Source organism: Elgaria multicarinata, chromosome 8 (genome assembly GCF_023053635.1).
Source record: "Elgaria multicarinata webbii isolate HBS135686 ecotype San Diego chromosome 8, rElgMul1.1.pri, whole genome shotgun sequence".
Taxonomy (NCBI): domain Eukaryota; kingdom Metazoa; phylum Chordata; class Lepidosauria; order Squamata; family Anguidae; genus Elgaria; species Elgaria multicarinata.
In genome coordinates this window covers 74,081,079-74,102,101 of record NC_086178.1, presented here as the reverse complement: position 1 = coordinate 74,102,101, position 21,023 = coordinate 74,081,079, and the positions used below count along the sequence as shown (strand labels likewise).

General features: G+C 37.9%; 1 protein-coding gene across 2 annotated transcripts in view; it reads right to left on the bottom strand.

Moving 5' to 3' along the window:
• Window positions 1–1,340: 1,340 nt before the first annotated feature.
• Window positions 1,341–21,023, bottom strand: part of ZRANB1 (zinc finger RANBP2-type containing 1) — a 63,528-nt gene continuing 43,845 nt past the window's right edge. For both annotated transcript variants that reach the window (XM_063132799.1, XM_063132798.1), the window contains 6 exons: window positions 20,621–20,692; window positions 18,792–18,990; window positions 11,735–11,855; window positions 9,950–10,079; window positions 5,836–6,065; window positions 1,341–5,004 (listed from right to left, as the gene is read on the bottom strand). In XM_063132799.1, coding sequence (XP_062988869.1) covers window positions 4,786–5,004; window positions 5,836–6,065; window positions 9,950–10,079; window positions 11,735–11,855; window positions 18,792–18,990; window positions 20,621–20,692 — 971 coding nt within the window. In that variant the 3' untranslated portion in view covers window positions 1,341–4,785. The remainder of the gene's footprint in view (window positions 5,005–5,835; window positions 6,066–9,949; window positions 10,080–11,734; window positions 11,856–18,791; window positions 18,991–20,620; window positions 20,693–21,023) is intronic.

Below are 21,023 nucleotides of genomic sequence, written 5' to 3'. Positions count from 1 at the left end.
GAGAGTTTTAGCCATAATCCTCACAGGATACAGGAAACAATGATAGGCAGTGGTCAACTAATGCATTTGCCTGGCAACCAGAACTCTACACAGAACAAGGTGACAGAAGGTTCCTCCCCTTCCCTGCTTAATCTTTCTTTCCCTTATCACATGACAAGGTAATGAGTATATTGAGAGAATTCTGTTTAGTTGAATGTAAGATCTCCCTGGCAAGGCTACCAGATAGAGCCCATTAGCAGCAAGGGAGATACAAGAAAGCCTGCTTCTGTTCTCACTTTAGATAGAATGCTGGGAGTCCTATGATTAGGCCCTCAGTTAAGCAGCCAGCAGTAGAGCAAGAATGTGCATTATACTTCTCATCAGTGTGAGGTTGCCACCATACCAAGTGGCCCCTGATATCCATAGCTGTTTAGTGCACTGATGGTATATACAGTACTAGGAAGAGCTGTGAACTCTGGTGTGGGTTCAAATTGCTTTCCAGGCATTCATACTATGTTGAATTTAAGTAGGAGCAGAGAGCTCCAGCCCCAGCCTCCTCCCGTCGTCACATCCGTCACCCTATATACATGGAGGACAACAGTCTGAACCACCTGCATCTATGGAGATTCTTCACACCATTAAGAACCCTGATTTTCTAGGGCTCATAATCACATGGAGAGCCTCCATGGATACAGGACACTCCATGCATACAGACTGACAATATGATGGCAGGGGTGGAGTGCTCCTCCCCTCACACGTTCATTCAACATGGTAAGAAGAACATCTGAAGAGGCATAAACCCAATAGGGAACCTTTGTCCAGTCACTCTTCTCCAACTCAGCCTCCAATCGGTAATACAAAGATAATACTGTTCATGTAAAGCTTACTAAGATTAAACCAGATTGTGTGTATTAAAAAAATCACTGTAAATACTATAATTAATGCTCTACAAACTTCAGAGAATAAGACTACAGTATGTGGTAAAGAAGCTGTGAACAACAAAGGTACAGGTGGCAAAATGAGTAGAAGCTGCCATCAGAGCAGGAGGAAGGTAGTTTCCTTCTCCTTCCGCTGCAATATCTTCAGCCTCTTGGATATGGCAGAGAAAAGGGAAAGAAGACAAGACCCAGACATAGGTTGATACAAATGCAATTTCACCACAAGCCCAAAGTCAAGCCATAAAGTCAGTGCCACCGAATTCCACTTATACAGGCATATAATTTTGCCTGTTGATAGATTAGTTTTCCAATGTCTTTTTAAAGTGAAGTTGGCTATTAAGTAATGTCTAGACTGAAGGTATTTGGGGGTGGGGAGAAACGACACAGAATAATGTATTGAAAGACAGAAATTGAAAACAAACCATTGGTACAAAACTTGTATTTGCTTTGTTTTAAATTAATGGAAAAGCACATTACCAGCTTTGAACATATTTAAGGGAGTCAACTTCATAGATGTGTCAATGATCTAACACTGCAATTATGAATAACTTACCATAGACACCAGTATAAGAGCAACCAGGAGGAGGAACATTGGTGAGTTACAGAGAACATTTAGGAAGCCACACAAATGAAGGTGAAATAATAGAACATTTACACTGGCATTAGTGATTTTTAGAAGCTGCTATTATTGGAATTTTGTTCTTAAACCAGGCAGTGGCATTCCAGATAGGCATAATTAATGTTGTTGAAAATGGATACTTTCTAACAGGGCAATTGCATTTGAGGCAGGCTCTCTTCTACCACCAGTGAATGTGCTAGGAACCTCTGGCACAAAATTTGGCTGCTTTGAGGCAATTAACTTCACATTACTTCCAGGTACTAACTGAAAGAAAAATGCCCCACTTGAAATTAAAACCAAATTACTCCCTAGGGGAGGCTTTTAGTCAAACTTCAATATAACATTTGTAGTTTCAAAAGACATCTTAATATGATAGTTAAGTTGCCAAATGCAGAAAATATAAAAGCTGGAGTAAGTCAGAAAGCATAGGTCCACTGCAGTAGAACAAAGCTTCAAGCAAGATATTAAAGTCATTAACGTACAAAATGGTGGAGATAACGAGAAGGGAAGCCATTTTGTTGTCTAAACAGTGCTTTTTAACACTTGAAGTAGTGGTACTTTTCTAAACAGAACTGGGCAGCAAGCTTTGAAGTGAGATATCTGGGGGGGGGGGACAATTAAAAAAGGCAGGGAGAAAGAATTTATACAAGTATTTAAGCAAGAAAAACTTCTCTACCCCCACTAGAGTTCAAAAGGAAGATCAGCAATACAGACAAATACCTGAATTTAAAGTGTTCTATTATAGCACACCAAACTACTCTAGAAAAAGAATTCAAACTGTAGCTTGCCCTTTAGCTTTAAAGATAACAGTATAACTTTTTTAAAACCCTCACGGCTATAGCTTAGAACACAGCCAAGTGGGAAAAAGTCTTCATTTTTTAAAAGAAGACATATCAGATTAGAGGCCAGTTCATTATTGCAATCAATGGTCAAGGCACAGCAACAACTTATTCAATGCCTTTTCTCCAGCACGAACAACTGCTGGAGTTACAATCTTAAAAAACAAAACAAAAACCACCACTGACCTCCACTGATCATAGGGATGTATTGAGGCTACAAGAAACTGACTGGGTATTGCTGTCTGTGGAATTGTACAATATATGGGGATATGAGCCAGTAAAAAGATAACACTATTATCATTTTTATTCCTGACAGAAACCAAATGCTTTCATCCAAGGAGACTCCAAAAAATCTCTAGACTTTGTTACTGCAGTGGAATAAACATGGCTAGAGATTTAGCCATTTCCCCCTACTATGGTAGGGCAAATAAAAGTGATGTTTTTATTTAAGAAAGCTGTATTTCATTGGAAATCGCTATTAATACTAGAAAGTGACTCAGATTTGGGGCATAACTTGCATCATTTCAAGCAACTACCTCCCTCCAACACAAGCATAATTACCTAACTTATTCTACTGGTCCAGAAATGCAGGGATCTCACTGTAAAGTATGTAAGGTAGGCACTGATTGATTGATTGATTAATTAATAAGGTGTTAACTTGACCTTATGATTGCATTTAGAAAAACCTAAGTTAGGATTGTACATTAAAGCTGAACCTGTTTTAGGAAGACTAAACCAATTACTGCAATGTTTAGGAAATCTAACTCATCACAGGTAAACATGCACCTTCACCTGATAATCTCTGCATGCACCAGAGTAGAGAACTAATGACCAAAATATATACACATAAACACACACATACACACACACTATAATATGCTTGTGTCAGAGGTGGAAAAAGTTGTATTATATTTCTTCCATGTAGTACCTTGATGAAATTTCAGTGTAGATTATTATTTGGAGATATATTTTTTCAACTCCAGCTACGCCACATTTAGAAAAGCAGCAAATTCTGAAGGGTTCCTATATTTTTTACAACTATGTAAAAATACATACGTATAGCTTCTGTCCAGATTCTTAAACAAGGAAATCTATTTTGCAAGAGTTTCCTTGCCATCATTTCCACCATCATTAGTCTTCAAAAAGTGCTCATCAGGATCTGCTTTATGCATACAAAACTATTCAACCTTTAGTGTTTTTAAAGTGAGGTTTTGGATAGGCTATATCCATTCAAGATACCATGGCTAAAGTTATCAAGTATAATAAAAAGATTTTTCTACTGGAGAATATATTCTGAACTTATACTTTCAGGAAACTTACATATTCAATGTGGCCACAATCAATCAACATGCAAAAAATTCCAAAGTTTACATACCAAGGAAAGATAATACACAGTACTTTAAAACAAAATTTAGAATGAAGGCTTTTAAGGAAAACTGCCAAAGTGCTTTCTCACTCGATTTTAATGACCAAGGAGTGCTCCTCAATGGAGGTGATTTTAACTTGCACGGGGAAAGGCTTGATAAAATATTAATTTCTACTGTACAACTCACAGCAAGACCGGGTTTGGACAAAATGCAGTTTTCAGTTCAGTTTAGCAAACTCCACACAATTGCTTAGCGTATAGCTTTCTGGAACAGTACTTCTTTGACTATTTTAAGTAGGCTGGGGGGGGAAACTATCCCAAAGAAATGATACAAAATATTAATGGACAGCAGAGAAGCCTTTACAGAAAACAAAGTTCACTTAATCAAAATTTATCATCCCTTCCATAGTGTTTCCCTTTAACATTTCATTTTATTATAATGGGCACGAAATTAACTCAAATCTTATTTAAATAATAAGCTTGTTCATACTTCTGACTTACTCTGGATATATGGCATCAACCAAAAAAAGCCACATGATCTGACCTGGGCATTAGCAAGATTTCATACAAAATGGTCTTTTCAAGGAAGTGTGCCAGAATGCTTAAAAACTTATGCAGAATAAGCAAGTTTTACTGTAAGTTTCAAAAGGAACAGATATTCATCTACAATGTGCTTTTTTTAAGTGCCCATATTCAAAAGAAAATTCTTCAATAATTTTAAGATGCTGGTAATACTTTTTCCTATTACACAACTTTCTTACACGACCACATGCGGTACATTTATAGGCAGATGTACAACTGGAAAGAAAAATGCTATGTGTCTTGGTAATAAAATTAGGGCTTTGCTTTTTTACAAATGGTAGTCCAACCAATGTAGCTGTCTTCACAGATTGGATGAGCCTCTGAATTTCCCCATGCTGATTAAAAATCCTATGCAGGATGCTTCCTGCTATAATTGGGTCATCTTGTAACAAATCGCTAGACTGTGCCCCAAGATCTGGGGTTGTCACCACACATTATATGCAACCAGGTATCTCAATTTCATCATTCATCATCATCGTCTTCATCTTCCTCTCCATCTGAAAGGGATGTACAGGGGCGGATTTGTCTATAGCGGTCAAGCCATTTCTCTACCATCTGCGTTACCAGTGGATGGTTGCGCCGGCGAGAACTTTTCTGCATAGCAACTAGGACTCCACCCTCGGTCACGCAACAGTCCAGCCACTCTCTGAGCAGCTTCTCCTGCTGTTCCTCATTACCAATCTTCAGAGAAAGAACACATACACTTAGGACATGCTTCAATTCAGATTGCCAACAACTAAAATCAGACTCCTGTCCTGTGGCATTGCGGTATACCAGGATTATTCCTTTAAAAATTCAGAGAAACCCCTAATAACATTTAATCTCCATTGTATGTTGTTTATAAAATGTATAGTAATTCAATTCCAACACAATGTATAAGGATCACACCTTTTTATATCACGTAAATGAAATTTGAAGTAACTGCCACTTCTGCATTTTATAAACAGCATACAATGGAGTGGTTAAATGTTAGTAGAGGTTATCAGGCATTCTAATTCAACTTTCTATTTACAGAATCTAAGTGTTCTTACTTCACTGTTTTGTCACTTATTTCTGGCTAGAACATTTCTGCAGATCTTCCTTGTTTAAACTTGTTTAAAAACAACAACAACAACAACACACACACACACACTCCTCATACACAAACATCTAAACCAAAATACTTGCAACACACCTCATACCCCTCACTTCATTTTCTGTAAAACTCTTTTCTTTTCTTTTTCTTTTTTTAATTTATTAAACTCTATTTAACAAAGCGGTTTAAAAAGTTTTAAAAATATATAAAAACATACAAGTCAGACAGCGTTTCTAATAAATACAAAAACATTCTGTAGATGCTCGTTTCGGCATCTACAGAAATCGGGTTTGTGTAAAACTGTTTTCAAACACGTTTTCTAAAAACAAATTTGCATACACTGCCCATACTCCACAGCATTCAGCTTCACCTTTGGGGCATTTTTCTTTGTCTCAGGCTAGTATTTGAGTCAGTCTGAACTGCTCAGTGTTTCTTACCTCTTGAGCAGACAGGAAGTGAATGTGCAGCAGCTTCCTTTCACTGTCAACCAATGGTAAAAAAGTAATAGTAACATCATCATCAGTGTTCAAGTTAGCACCAGCACCTCGATTGCCATAACCATCATTCTCCATGGCAACCAAAGCAGAGAAGTGGCCCCTCGTGTAGCCCAGAGCAATAGGGCTTTTCCAACAAAAACTCTGTTCCCATAACAAAGGCAAATATACACCTAAGAAGAAAAGGGAGTGGTGAAAGGGTAAGTCAAAATGAATTATTTTAATGAAATTTTTCATCTGAAAGCAAGACACTGAACAATGTTACAATGTACATCTCAATATACCGTTAAAATTTAAACTGTGATAAAACTGCCCTCACATTAGGAGGCTGAGTCTTTTTACATTAGCGAGTATAGGATGTTTTAAATTTATTCTGATGGTATTCACTGGTCACACAGTAAATGCAAAACACATGCACTAACTACCTTGCTTCAGTTTGTATTGAAGAGAGACTCGTAGTACCATGGGTCCCAGTAAAAATTCCAAGTTAAATGACATTAGAGAAGCAATTAATTCAAATACTACACACATGCCTTGTTTTCTCAATGTCTAAGGCTTTAGCATCATCTTAAAATATGAACTATCCTATATGGTTAAAGAAGTAGAATAAAGTCTTATGTGATTCAATGCCAATTAACCCAGCCCCCACAGCCTCTCATTACATATAGTTGAATCCTCCACCCCCATCTAGGAACATCAGAAGTTATTCATAGAGACTTCAGCAAAACAACTAAGTCGGGAACGTGCTCTGCCTTGAGAGAGTTTAAAAATAGCAGTGAGTAATCCAAGTGCATATGTAGCATAGCAACCTTTGATAGAGAAACTCTGTCCAATGCATTTACACAGGAAGCTACCTTCAATATTTCTCCCAACAAGAGACCAATGGATTCCTTGCAATCAACTAGCATCATTCCCATTTCTTGCTCTCAAAGATAAATACTTGGCAACATCCTTAACTGTGTGGCAGTTTAAAATGATGATATTGTGCACATTAGACCAATTTTCAGCCAAAGCTATGTTCACTTTTATACACTGGTTTTACATACACTTTATATTCCAAATATTATATTGGGAGTATTTACATACAGAGAATTGGGATTTACAACAGGCCATTGCCATTGAGTTCTCACCTGATTGCCTGTGGAACATCTCAGGACATCAATGTGCACTCCATTGCTGAGTCAAAGAGCATACATGGAACAGGCCTATTATTTTAAAAGAATACAGCAGCCTACTGTGCCTGGCACATGTGTGTGCTGCCTCTAACTTCTGTGGCACACACAGAAAACATCCCAAGAACTGAGGCATCAACAGAATGTGAATATGTTTCGTCAGAAGAGAAAAATTATACTGTTATGGCTACAGCTTCCATGATTTATCTGCTTTTCTCTCCACTTTCCCAGCAGACTGAAAGTATTGAAACTGTTTGGGATTTTCCATGGCATCCCACTTTGCATCCAAAAATCAAAGAGGATCCCCCCTGAGTGCAGTCAAATTAATAGTCTAGCCTTGCTTTGATCAGACCACAAGTTTATTCCACAATGAACCAGATGCCTATGGGAAGCCCAAAAGAAGGATATAAGGGCAATATCCTTCTCCTGCTGTTGTTCTCTATGACTGGAATTATAGGCATTCAAGTAACTGTTGACAGCCTTATCTACCATAAATTTGTCTAAACCTCTTTAAATATTCTTGGCCCTAAATAACCCACCTTTCTCTTTTACCTTAATTAATATTGCATGGCATAGCTATGCCACAGGCAACAAGAGTTGGGGAAAGGGGAGAACAGCAATTAGGTTCTGTCACTAGCAATGGGCTTGGATCTCAGTGCTGATGCAAGGATACCAGCTATTGGCTCACCACAACTCTATTGCTTGATCCCATAAACTGTTCTTTGGAATAGCAGTTCACAGGATTAAGCATATGAATAGTGGAGGAGAAAAGGGGGAAGACAGGTTCAAAGCACAGTGTGGCAGGAACAAGGGAAAGCCGTCATTGGAGATTATGTTTGCATTGTTCCTGGGCCTTCTGCAATCTTGTAATATTTTCCATCTTTCTTCCAAAACCAATAGGACATTTTAGAAAAAACAGAAAATCAAAGATTCTCAGGATTGAAGTTCCCCATACAGCCACAAGTCATTGCATTTGCATGGAAAATGAACTTCACTGATTACATGCTTTACTATTACCCTTGACAATTGGGGCAACCCTTTTTAATTTTAAAACAAAACTATAGCTCATTTTTTTAAAAAAACAAACTGTGAACTTAAGTGTTTGGGAAATAGCTGTAAAATGCAAAGAATAAATAATCTTGAATAAATATCAGTCCTATAAAAAAAAAACCTTAAACCGAAAAGGTTATACAGAAACAAAAATCTATGATGATGTTTAAATAAAATTCAATTAACTCCAGTAATTAGAAAGAAATTGCCTAAAAGGCTTGCCAAGGTAGCTCTCTCTATATTTGACATTTCAACATCAGTTCTACTGAAATTTCTGACCAGCAAAACTTTATAAAGGAGACCATGAGGAGTATTCAATGGGGCATTTCCACCCTTGTTGATTCCATTCCACAAGCAGTGGTCCCCAGCAATTCCAACGCACAAGCAGGACCTGCCATTTACACAACAGAGATTTAGTGTGCCTTAAAGTAGCCCCAAAATGAGCAGAAACACTTGTTTCTGAATTGGGACAGGTCAGCGGAGTTGCCCTATCAGAGCTCCACTGACCTGCCCCATTCTAGAAACAAGATTTTCTGCTCGTTTCAAGTTGCCCCTGGAAACACTAAATCGCCACTGAGCAATCAGTGGGGGATGCTTGCACAACAGATCAGCAGGGCACAAAAGAATTGGCGGGGGCGTAAGTAACCTGTTGGATACTGCCATCCCATACCTACTTACTTTTGCATAGACATATACAAAAATGCACTGTAAATTTGTTAAAGCAAGTGTTCTCATTTTGAGAAAGTAGAGCGGTAAGATTGGATTTGATGGGAAACATTCTGTGAATAGGGTTGTGGGAAAAGATGCCACAGTTACTGGCTCCAGCCTTTTGGAGCTGCCATACTAGTAGTAAGAATGCTCATTAGATTGACGGGGCTACAATTGGCTGGAACACAGTTTGCAGGAACACTATTATGCAATTAAATAATCAGTTAAGGTTGCAACACAACTCTTGGGAGATCTTATTTCAGACACAAGGTTTGCTTGCATTTAAAAGACTGCCTACCGCTGTTGTAACTGTATTTGTGAAACAGGCCTCCAGATGTCTCTCCTCCAAGACAGTGTGCACCTTACTTCCCAATCTTTTGGAGCTACAGTTCCAGTATGACAGCTTGCTCTCAGCTGGTTCTCATAGTAACCTTTTGGTGCAGGAAATCCTGACAATCCTCTAGTATTCACTTAACATTACATGTATGAACCAGCTAATCACAAATAGAGGACTATGTCAACCAATAAGATTTTGTATCAGTGCTACTACATTATGAGACGCATACAAAAATCCAGATAAGAAGCCTGCCTGGATAAGTAACTCCTTGAAGGGCCTTTGCATACTGAAGTTATTCTATATATTTCAGCCAACTGCTAAAATAGGAAAGTACAAACACAAATATATCAGATGCAGTTATCTTGTCCATAACACATTAAGCGGCCTTTGAAGTATTTATACGTCCTTGCACTGCGCTGAACTGGGATGAAGATCCCTTGCCAGCAAGTAATGGATTGCAAAAAATCAATTTCTATAGAAATGCTATAGAATTCTATGGGTGGAAGGCAGTGAAAGTTTGTACCCCACAAAAATCTGCTTCGGAACCAGTACAGAATTTGAGGGCACACAGGGGGTATAGCCCCCCCCTTCTGGTTCTGCTGCTGGAAGCAGTTTTGTCAGTGGAAAAAATGAATTGGATTTCACCCAATAGGTGCTAAGAGAACTGCTGAACATGAAGCCTACTAAGTCCAACATTTCAGATATATTCCATAAATTTTCTATCTTTCACAATAGCTCTTTTCAAAAAGTCTAAATTAAAAGTAATTATTTTGTTAGAAGTCATGCTTACCTTGAAAACGGGTATATCCTAAAGTTTCTCCCCGGAAACTCTTATAATATTTTACTCCATAAACTATAATTGGTCTTCTAAGAATATGTGCAAGTACAAAAATGTGTGTCTGTTCCAAACTTGCTCCAGGCTGTATCAAAGAGAACAATATTTGAAATAAAAATGTCATGTTGCATAACACAAAACAATTATCAGGTCTTTATTAAGTTCTACCAAAAATCATGAGCACTGCTTAGATGTTGATTACCAAATCAATTGTTTTTTTAATGGTTTGTATTTCAAGAAGTTAAATTACCTAAGCTTAATGTATGCAATCATCATCATGTTGGTACTTGAATTATGTGGCAATAGTTAAAGGGCTTAAATGAAATCCATAAATTTAATCTACTAATTCTGCCCAATTTCATAAAATCATAGAATAGTAAGGTTGGAAGGGGCCTATAAGGCCATCAAGTCCCACCCCATCAAGGCCATTTCAACTAAATAATGGCTCCCCTGTAGCTTTCTAGAAACAATAACTAAGGCGATAGATGTCACTAAAGTTAAGGGGAACAGGTTTTCTTTTGCACTGTTGTAACTTCAGCACTGCAAAAAGAGATCACTTTAACTCAAGTTCATGTACTAAATTATTGTACAACACATTGTGCATTTTGAGAAGCCATTTTAATATTACAATAAAATTTGACTAATGCATTTTGAAATCTTAGCGGCCAGTTCAGTAGCACCAACAGAGTAAATTACACTGAATCAGCACAAGGGTTTCTATTCCAGGATGTCTCTTTCACTTGCCTTTTCTTTCATATTACATTTTGCTACGCTTGCTCTCAATGCACCTTTTATTTTGTGACATTTGAAAATATTTAGAATGAACTAATGCCAAACACTAGTTAAGCACATTATGCTCAAAGGTAATTTGCAATATCTGCAAACTGTTGACCAGTAGGAAGAAAGAAGAAGTCCATTATCACTGTGGGACTATGCTCCAATGGTCCAACCGCCTCCCTAGCTGGCTTCCCACTTGTGATATAATTAAAAAGTGTGCACATATGCCTGCCCAATATGTGTAGCCTTGCCTTGTCAATATCCTTGCATTTTTCAGCTGTCAAAAGCATGCAAGAAAACATGCAAGAAAATTGACAAGATGAGACTGCATATAGGCTAATTTGTGCACTGTTGAAAGGGAGGGAAAGGGGGACAAGATCACCAATTTAGCAAGCTGATGCTGCGGGTTTTAAACATAGAGCTGACATTTGTGGGTGCTCTGCTTCCTTTCCAAACTTCCCCGAGTCTCCAGCAAGTCCTTATAAGAGAGATCTGGGGTCCACCCCCTTTTCACAGTTCCCATTCGCAGTAACTGTCAATACCACACACACACACAAATTATGGAAATTTGGATTTTAATTTGTGAACTGAATTTGCACAGTGAACACAATTAATCCCAACTTTGTATTTCCAAGTCCCACTGATTCCAATGGGAGAGAACTATAAGCATGTGAAAGCTTAAATGTTCTTAAGGCCCATTGATTTTGGCTAGTTGCTGCTCATATTTAAATTCTAAGATTTGGCAAAATTCATATTGTGTTTTTTTTTAAACAGTTACAATACTAGAGGTCACTTAAACGAGGAACTTCAACTTTTGGATGGCTACTCTAAATAAGGCACCACAATGAGGGGGGAAATAGTCCACAACAACTGTGTGCGAAATACAATGTCTTTCTAAACAACTTCATGTTTCCCATGTTTATTCTTTTACACACACACACACACACACACACACACGCTTACCTGACTAGCAAGAGAAAGTATAAATGCCCAGTCTTCCTGCCATTGTTCTTCTCGCAGCGAGAAGTGTAAACCAAAGCTTTGAGAGTACCATGACTCCCACTCTTTCCATCGGGTATAGAACCTACAAAAAGTACACGTAACAGAAAGAAAGGTGTTTCATTCATAATTCTAAATCATCTTGAACTGTGTAAGGACCTTCTAAAGGAGAACTCTGGCAGATCCCCACTCCATCCCCATCCAATTGTTCTTGCTACTTTAATCGGATATTGTATATAGGGTGGGGGGTATGGAAGGAGAACTAAAAAAAAGCCAAATTTTGAATAATTCACTGTACTTCAGGTTGCAAGACAATTGTTTAGTGTCTCTCTATATATCTGTAGTACAAGATTGGTCTGTTCAGTTGAAGTAGGGTGTTCAGTTCATTACTTTTAGTTCTACATCACATGTGACAATCATGCTCGAAAAGCATTGAAGTAGATGACTTACCCCCTGAATACACTGTAAGTATGTGACCAAGTGTCTAGGTCAACATACAGTTAAACTGCTTTAATATTCTCCTTTCACCCCTTCCCCCACCCCCAAGGTTAAAGGTTGCTGCTTGCACTCACTCTTGAAACACCTATCACAACTAACATTTCAAAATGGATGGTGCCTTCTCCCTCAATATATACTGATATGTAGGGATTCAACTTCCTTTAGTTCATATGTGACACAGTTGACCATAATTGAAGAACTGGTTTCAATTTAAGAAGCTCATTGTTGGTCTGCTCTTTCCAAAGCTCGTGGCACTAGTCCTTCAGCTTGGATTTTAAAATGGGGTAAAGTCACTTGATGGAATCTTTATATATTTAAAACCATTGTGTGTCGCCATTCGGTCAACCTGGCTAGGTAGTTCACTGACCTTGAGGGCTACAGTATCCAACAACCCCCAAAAGTGATAGTTTGAAGCACCCCCAACTGGAAAAGAACAGAAAGCAGAGGATACAAGCCTAAGGTAAATAATCCAAGGCCATCAGTGAACTGTGTGTGGGAGTCTGTATAGAGCATTGATTATTCCAAACCCAACTCTTAGTGTAATTCAACTCCATAAAGATTGCAAGAAGTTCTGTAATGAAGAAAGATGCATTAGATGGAGGCCTTCCTGTGGTCAGGCACCTATGGGAAAATGAAGATCTCACATGGTCTCTGGACTTGGATGAAAACCACTGCATAACCCTTGAGAAGTGAGTGGTGTTCATAATACAAACCCTTTGGAAGGAGACGTTTTGTGTAGGAGATTTCAGAGGCTCTTCACAAATATTTACTGAAATATATGGTGGAATAATTGTATTTAAAGTATATATAGTACCACAGCCCCCAACCATTGAGCAAGGCATTATAGTGTTTTATCAGCTGCATTGCCTTCTAGTTCATTTCTGGCCTAATTCAAAGTGCTAGTTTTAATTTTTAGAGCCCTTAATAGCTTGGGATCAAGTTACCTGAAATATCGCCTTCTGCCATATATATCCATTTGAAGTTTAAGATCTTCTTCAGAGGCCAAATAAGGAGAGGACCTTCTCATTGATGTACCATGACTGGAGAATAGCCTCTCCAGAAAGGATCACCTGGCTTTCAGTGCCAAATTAAGACCTTTTTTATTCAGACTGGTCTTTTAAACAACTAGTGTTTCAGACAAACAAAATCTGGGCTCTCACAATATAAACTGTGTTTTATTTTGTAAATTGAACTGCTATACCAGAAAGGGCATTTCAATGCTGTATTTCAGTGTTTTTATGTTTTTTAATTATTATTATCTTGTATTTTAATATTCTATTTTACACCTTGTTTTTTAAACTGCCAAGAGTGGCCATATCGATCTATTCATACTAATACTAATAATAGGTCTGATTTTTATTCCCTAATATGAAAAAAGAAAAGAAAACTGGATGCTTCCCTTTCTTCTGAGGACCTTATCCCATATATACAGTTTAACAAAGTAAATTTAGCCCAAGATAAGCAATGTTCCATAAAGTTGTAATTTCCACTGATTGCAAGTTCAAGATTTGTGCTACTGTCCAGTCATCAGAAGTCTTTTACTCACTCTTCTGTTGCTTAATACTAAATGTCTTCTAGAATATACAGCGGATTGGATCCAGTTTTAGGTACATAAAACTGGACTAGCAAAAGGACAGTTCCACACTCCCTCCTCCCTGTGTTAGCCCCCTGAAAATGCTTCAGAAGGACAGGGGACCCTACTAAACAGGAAGGCTATGTAGCTTGGGGGAGTGTAGAGAACAAGTGGAGGCACTTTCTGTTGGGTTATTGTGCCAGAACTTTTCTCTTTCTGGAACTCTGTTTGTGCTCAGAAACAAACACACATCACGCAGGTCTTACACAGCAGAGCTGGTTTATTTCCTTCAGGCTTCTGTGCAGTTCAATTCAGATTAGTTCAGATCAGCACACTGAGGCATACACAGAGAGCAGTGATCATAGAGCAGTGATCAGTAAGCAGTGATCAGTTCCATTTTACACAAGTGAGAAACTATATACAGATCTACACAATTCTTATCTACATTACATACAGCTGTGATGAGGCTAACTTAGAATCTTGGCAAGGTTCCCAGAACAGCCTCTATCTCAAGGTAATTGCCCACAGATAGTCTTTCTCTGTTTAACCCTGAGATAGCCATACACACACAATTTTAATGACTAAGCAAGTATTTCTTTTCATATACTTAACAGTCCTCCTCTTGCGCATGTTGTTTAAATTGTGTTACAATCTGAGACCCAGCTTTAAAAGCATCTCTTTGTGTTTTACCATTGAACGTTCCACCTGTCCTTTCTCATTTTGTTTTATTTTGATTTCCTCTGACATTGCTTCATGCCAGCCCTGAGCTTTTGTAGGTTCCATTTCCTGAATTTCCTCAAATGAAGTAGGTTCATAGGCTATTAGTAAAGCTCTATGAGAAACCTGTTTGCTTTGGTATTCATCTGAATAACGAATTGGAGCTTTGCGTTCCCTTTCTGATCGTCTTGGCATAGTTACAGGCATAGTTTCCTCCTCTACAGTTTCTTCCCCCTCCCTCTCTTGCTGAGATTGTTCAGGAATTTCTTCTGTTTCTACAGCTTTCTGTTCTACAGGCAAACTTACATACTGTTTTGTTTCCTGCATTTGTTCATGAAAAACTACATCTCTGCTCACAATTACACTTTTGTGATATGGAGACCACAAACGATAGCCTTTTGTTTGTGTATCATATCCCAACAGTTTACATTCCAAACCTCTTTGAGCTAGTTTTCCTGGTCTGTTTTCTTTCTGAATATGAGCAAAACATTTACTTCCAAAAACCCTTATATGTGACACTCTAGGTTTTCTTTTGTAAAACATTTCATATGGAGTTTTTTCATGTACAGAGTGGTAAAGCCTGTTTAACAAATAATTTGAGGTGGACAAAGCTTCTGCCCAGAACAGATTAGACAATCCTGACTCTTTCAATAGAGCTCTTAACATGTTCTGCAAGGTTCTGTTTTTCCTTTCTGCAACTCCATTTTGAAATGGTGAATATGGAGCAGTAAGGTTATGTTGTATACCCTCATCACTGAGGAATTTTTTAAATTGGTTGCTAAGAAATTCACCTCCCCGGTCTGTTCTTAGATTAGCTATAGGTTCTTTAAATCTATTTTTACTCCACTTAACAAAGGCTTTAAACTTTCCAAAAGTTTCACTCTTCTGTTTTAACACATACACAAATCCAAATCTACTGTAATCATCAACAATAGACAAGAAAAATCTGTTTCCTCCTTGACTTGTCTCAAAAGGACCTGCAAGATCTGCATGAATTAATTCAAAAATTCTTTTTGTTGTTCTCTCACTATGTTTTGGAATGTTTGACTTATGACACTTGGTTTCACTGCATACATTGCATTCTACATAGTTAGAACATGGTTTAATTTTCACCCCTTCACACAATTCTGGAATCTTAGAAATTATTTTATAGTTAGCATGACCAAACCTTTTATGAGTTAAATGGATACACTCTTGGTGTGGTTTGCAATTGGCTATTGTTTTTGTTGTGACTTTGCTGGCTACAACTTCATTTTCTGTACAAGTATTAATCACATACAAAGATTCTTTCATTATTCCCTGCACACACACCTTGTTTCCCTGTTTTATAGTACAATTTTCTTCAGTAAAACAAACCTCATACCCAATTTCTGTTAACTGAAACACACTTAGAAGGTTTGTTTCTAATTCTGGTACATATAAAACACTTTGTAGTTCAACTCCCAGACAATCAAAATATACATTACCCACACCACAAATCTGGATTTTTGTTCCATTTGCAAGGGTAACACACTTTTGCTTTGAAGTAGAAGTTTCCAAGGTTACAAATGAAAGTTTGTCTTTTGCCATACTTATTGAAGCCCCAGAGTCCAAAAACCAAGGATTCATTGTCTCTTTGACTCTTGCTAGAAGACACTTCTTTTTTGATTCAGCTTCATTCATGTTGTTTTCTTCTCTCCACTTTGCTGTTGACTGCTTTTTCTTCTTGTTGTTGCAATCCCGCCTTAAGTGTCCTGTGGAACCACAATTAAAGCATTTCCTTGCCTTTAATGCAGCCACCACATCAGAAGATTTATGGCTTTGTTGAAATTCAGCCACAGGATGTTTAAGGCTCTGTTGTTTTGAAGCTTGTCTTCTTTCATAGGTTTCCAGTAGTTTTCCAGCTACATACTCGAGGGTTAAATTTTTCTCCTCTTGACTTTCCATCATGGTGACAACCGCGTCGTACGATGAATCAAGACTTGACAAAATCACATAGACTTGGTGTATAGTTGTAAACTCCATCCCTCGTGCCCTGAGTTGATTGAAGATTTCTCTCATGCTTTTCAAATGGTTTGACATAGACTCCCCTGGTTTCAGCTTCATTCCATACAGCTTCCGGGTTAGAATTACTTTACTGCCCGCTGTTTCTCTTTGATATACAGCTTGTAGCGCATTCCAGCACTCTTTTGAGGTATTCAAAAACTGAATGAAGGAAATTTGAGAGTCTTCCACAGCTAATGCAATAACTGCCATTGCTTTTGCGTCGTCCTTAAACCATTTAGCATTCTGTGGATCTGCTCTATCTGGTGGATCCTCTGTGACTACATACCACAGTTCAGCCTGAATCAGATACATTTGCATTTTGTAAGACCATAATGCATAGTTAGAGTCATTCAGCTTTTCTAACAATTGATGCAAACCAGACATATTAGCTCCTGCCATTCCCTCTGCTTTAGGAATTGGTATCTCACCGTCCTCCTGCTCAGAGTCCTCCTCAGAGTCAGCCGACTGAGATTCTTCCTCACTTTGCAGCACTGGCTTTAGCTTGATGTCTTCCTTCATCAACAGTTTTCTGTTTTAGCAGACTCCTGGTTCTGGTTCTGATACTGCACCGTTCCCACCAAGTTCTGGTTCTTCTGCCTGGGTTAGGCTCGTCTAGGCTGGCGTAGGCTGCCTGGACTGGACTGGGCCCATAACCTTTGTTGGGTTATTGTGCCAGAACTTTTCTCTTTCTGGAACTCTGTTTGTGCTCAGAAACAAACACACATCACGCAGGTCTTACACAGCAGAGCTGGTTTATTTCCTTCAGGCTTCTGTGCAGTTCAATTCAGATTAGTTCAGATCAGCACACTGAGGCATACACAGAGAGCAGTGATCATAGAGCAGTGATCAGTAAGCAGTGATCAGTTCCATTTTACACAAGTGAGAAACTATATACAGATCTACACAATTCTTATCTACATTACATACAGCTGTGATGAGGCTAACTTAGAATCTTGGCAAGGTTCCCAGAACAGCCTCTATCTCAAGGTAATTGCCCACAGATAGTCTTTCTCTGTTTAACCCTGAGATAGCCATACACACACAATTTTAATGACTAAGCAAGTATTTCTTTTCATATACTTAACACTTTCTATGTTACAACTGCTCACACTTTAAACTACTCTTTACAACAGATTGTTCCTACCTGCTCCATCCACAGAATTTCTATTACCCATGATACCTCCATGTATCAAAGTTGGTATACCTATGAATACCAGATGCTGAGAACATTACTGCTCTCATACCCTACTTGTAATCTTCCTGTAGCTATCTGGCAGGCCATTAGACTAGATGGAGACCCAAGGCCACAAACAGAAGACAAGTCAGAAGTAAGGTCTGAGCCTCAAAAACTAAACATCCAAAACATTCCCTCTCTGAATAATTTCGAAGTCCTAGATTCCCCCATAAATGGATTCCCACAGTCACACTCCCATTATGTTTTCTACTCAGCACAGTTATTTTAGGGTGTTTGTTTTGCTCATAAGATGCAGTTCAGCGCACTGTGGCAGGAATCACCACTAATCCATGGACTGAAAGTTTCTAGTGTGAAAATCTATGATAATCAAGATATTAGACCCATAGTTCACAGAATCAAACTATTGCACATATCAATTTGAATTAGACAACTAATGTGATTTGGGGTATGGAGATTTGTGGACATATTTCAGAGCCCACACTTCTATAAAAACAGCAAGAAAAAAAATCAAAGATGACATGTTTATTTCAGTTACTGTTTTATATAAACTGCATTGGACAAAAGTCATTCAGAGTTGACTAATAAAGTATGTTGGGGTAGTAGTATAGTATGAACTTTATATTATAAGGCACTAGCCAGACAGTATGTATAAATTCCAAGACTTAGGGAGTGTTCAGATGACCACATAGGAGAAAGAACTCATTGTGGCTTCTCCCCCCACCTCTGTGCTTGCCATGTGTGCAAACGCTATTTGCATAATTTTCCGCGAAATGGCAGTCACACACACACGGCATGCACAGGGGTGGGGGGAGAAGCCATGACAGCTTTTTATCCCTGGAACAAAAACAAGAATACCAGGTATTCTAACTCTGTCACAGATGTTTGCAATTTTCAAAATAAAGTAACTCAGCAAGCTATGGTTATTTTTGTTCCCCAAAAAATGGAATACAAATGTTTTTTTGTGAATTATTGGTCTTGCCACAGGGATTATTTCCCAAAGAATTATTGCTTACCAATGAGAACAATCATGTAAACTGTCATGAAGAGCTTTACGTAGCACCGAATCCTTGTCATAAATGCCCCAGGTAGCTTGTAGTACTGAATCAAGCAGGCAATCTCCTGCAGTCCGATTCCAAAGTGCATAAAGTCTACTGTCCAAACGCGTACCCAATTCCAGAGACCAGTTTATAATGGGAGATTCTTCTTCTAGCTCTAGAAAATATTAACAATCTAACGTTAGTCATCTTACATCCAATGAAAAATACCTGAAATTCCAGAATCACATTTACCAGAACATGCCAATTTCCCATCAGTAAATCTCTCGTAATTCCAAAATACATTCAAACAATCCAGGTAAGTGCACTCATACATAACTCAATTGGAATAGAGTATTGCAGTACAAACTTACATTTTGGATGCAATCCTAGATCCTTATTGCGTAGCCTTATTATCAAGAAAGCCCTATTCAATAAGGCCAACTGAAAAGGGTAGTGGAACTTACTTCCAAGTAAATATGTTTGGGATTGTACTGTTAAGCACTACTGTTACAACTTTTGTCAATGCACCAGAGCCAAGAAAGGGAAGGACAGTTTATTCAAAAGCATAGGAAGTACTATGCAGCTGAGAAACAAGGAGGAATTCAGTTGAGTTATCAGTTACACAAAAAATTAAAATGTATTATATGGTGTGCATTTAAGGATATTTTGGTTACTATAACTTTTTCATTCCAATCATATTTTAACAACTTCTTTCAAAATTTATATTCTATATGAATATCAAGATACATTCAAATCACCATCTTTTGCAACATGTTCACCTGTGTATAGTTTTGAAAATGTATGTATTCTTGCCTCCAGTTTTATTTTCTCTTGCCACTGTTTGCCAACCTCCCTAGTTTTTTTTTTTAACACCTAGGCTGACTACTAGTCCAGGGAATAGAAAATAAAACATAACAAAACTGTAAGCCTGTGACAGTCCAGGAACCTCTTTACCCAGCCTTATTGTTAAGTGCTATTAGAGAGAGCCTGGTATGGCCATATAATTTTCAAAGAAAAACAACTTTACATACTTCTAGTTTGAGTACACAGAACTCTTGCAACCACAAACTAGTTATTTCCTACATGCTAGAGATACCATATTTACCTTTTTAAAGAAAAATTAGAAAGAAAAAGATAAAACAAATGCATCTATCCACTCTTTCAAATCTGTACATATTTAAATAAAAAATTCTATTAATTTCAAAATCACATCCAAGGCATCTTCAAATCTAGTTCTGTAGGTTTGATCCAATTCCAACATTGCATAGCGGGAATCCAGTTCTGGCTAACAATTTCTATTGTCTAAACTTTCCATTTCAAAAGATGCTTATAGCAAGAAAACTTATTTATCAACATGATCCAAACTTCACACCTTCAAACTTCCTAGGACAATAGTTAGTACAATTTCCATACTTTGAACGATAACATTTGAGTAGTTATTAACATATGTTACCACCACAGTATGTTTGTTTCTTACTTATGTCTTTAGGGCTTTGACCAGTATTACTAACAGAGCTAAGTGGATTTCATATCCTACAATATCTTTCCAATAGTTAACAAGACTACAATGACAACTTATATGGACAAATGAACTCCTGGCAGTTTCACAGCACCAACAGGGATCCAAAACTTTTAAACATTTTGGACAATTTTCACAGGATGTAGTACCACCTATGTAGAAGCTACATCTGTTGAAACTCTAAAGTATTAATCCATAGATATTCCATAAATCTTCTGAAGTAACTTCTCTAAGCAATAATGTTAATTAATATTAACTGCTTGTACAACTGATAGAAGATATTTACCTTTTTGAACATCCCTATCAAGTACTTCATCAAATAGTTTCTCTTGAACTGTTTGTGGCAAGTCTTCAATATCTGCAGAAACAAGAAATGTTACCAGTGACACATCTGAAGTATGATAAATGGCTTAAGTCAGGGATGGGGAACATGCAGTCCAACATCATCTGGAGGGTCACACATGCCCCCAACCTGTAGCTTAAGTGTACAATCCATTGTACTCCAGCTATGTGAGAACTGCTGCGCAAGATATGACTATCTTTTAATGGCTGACAGAAATAGTTTCCGTACAGTGGCTGTTCCATATGGAATCCAATCTATGCCAAGTTAGTACACATGAAATGGTTTGTTGAGTTGTTCAACAGCAACACAAAAGCCATTTATGTGGTAGTCATATCGTATGAAGTGG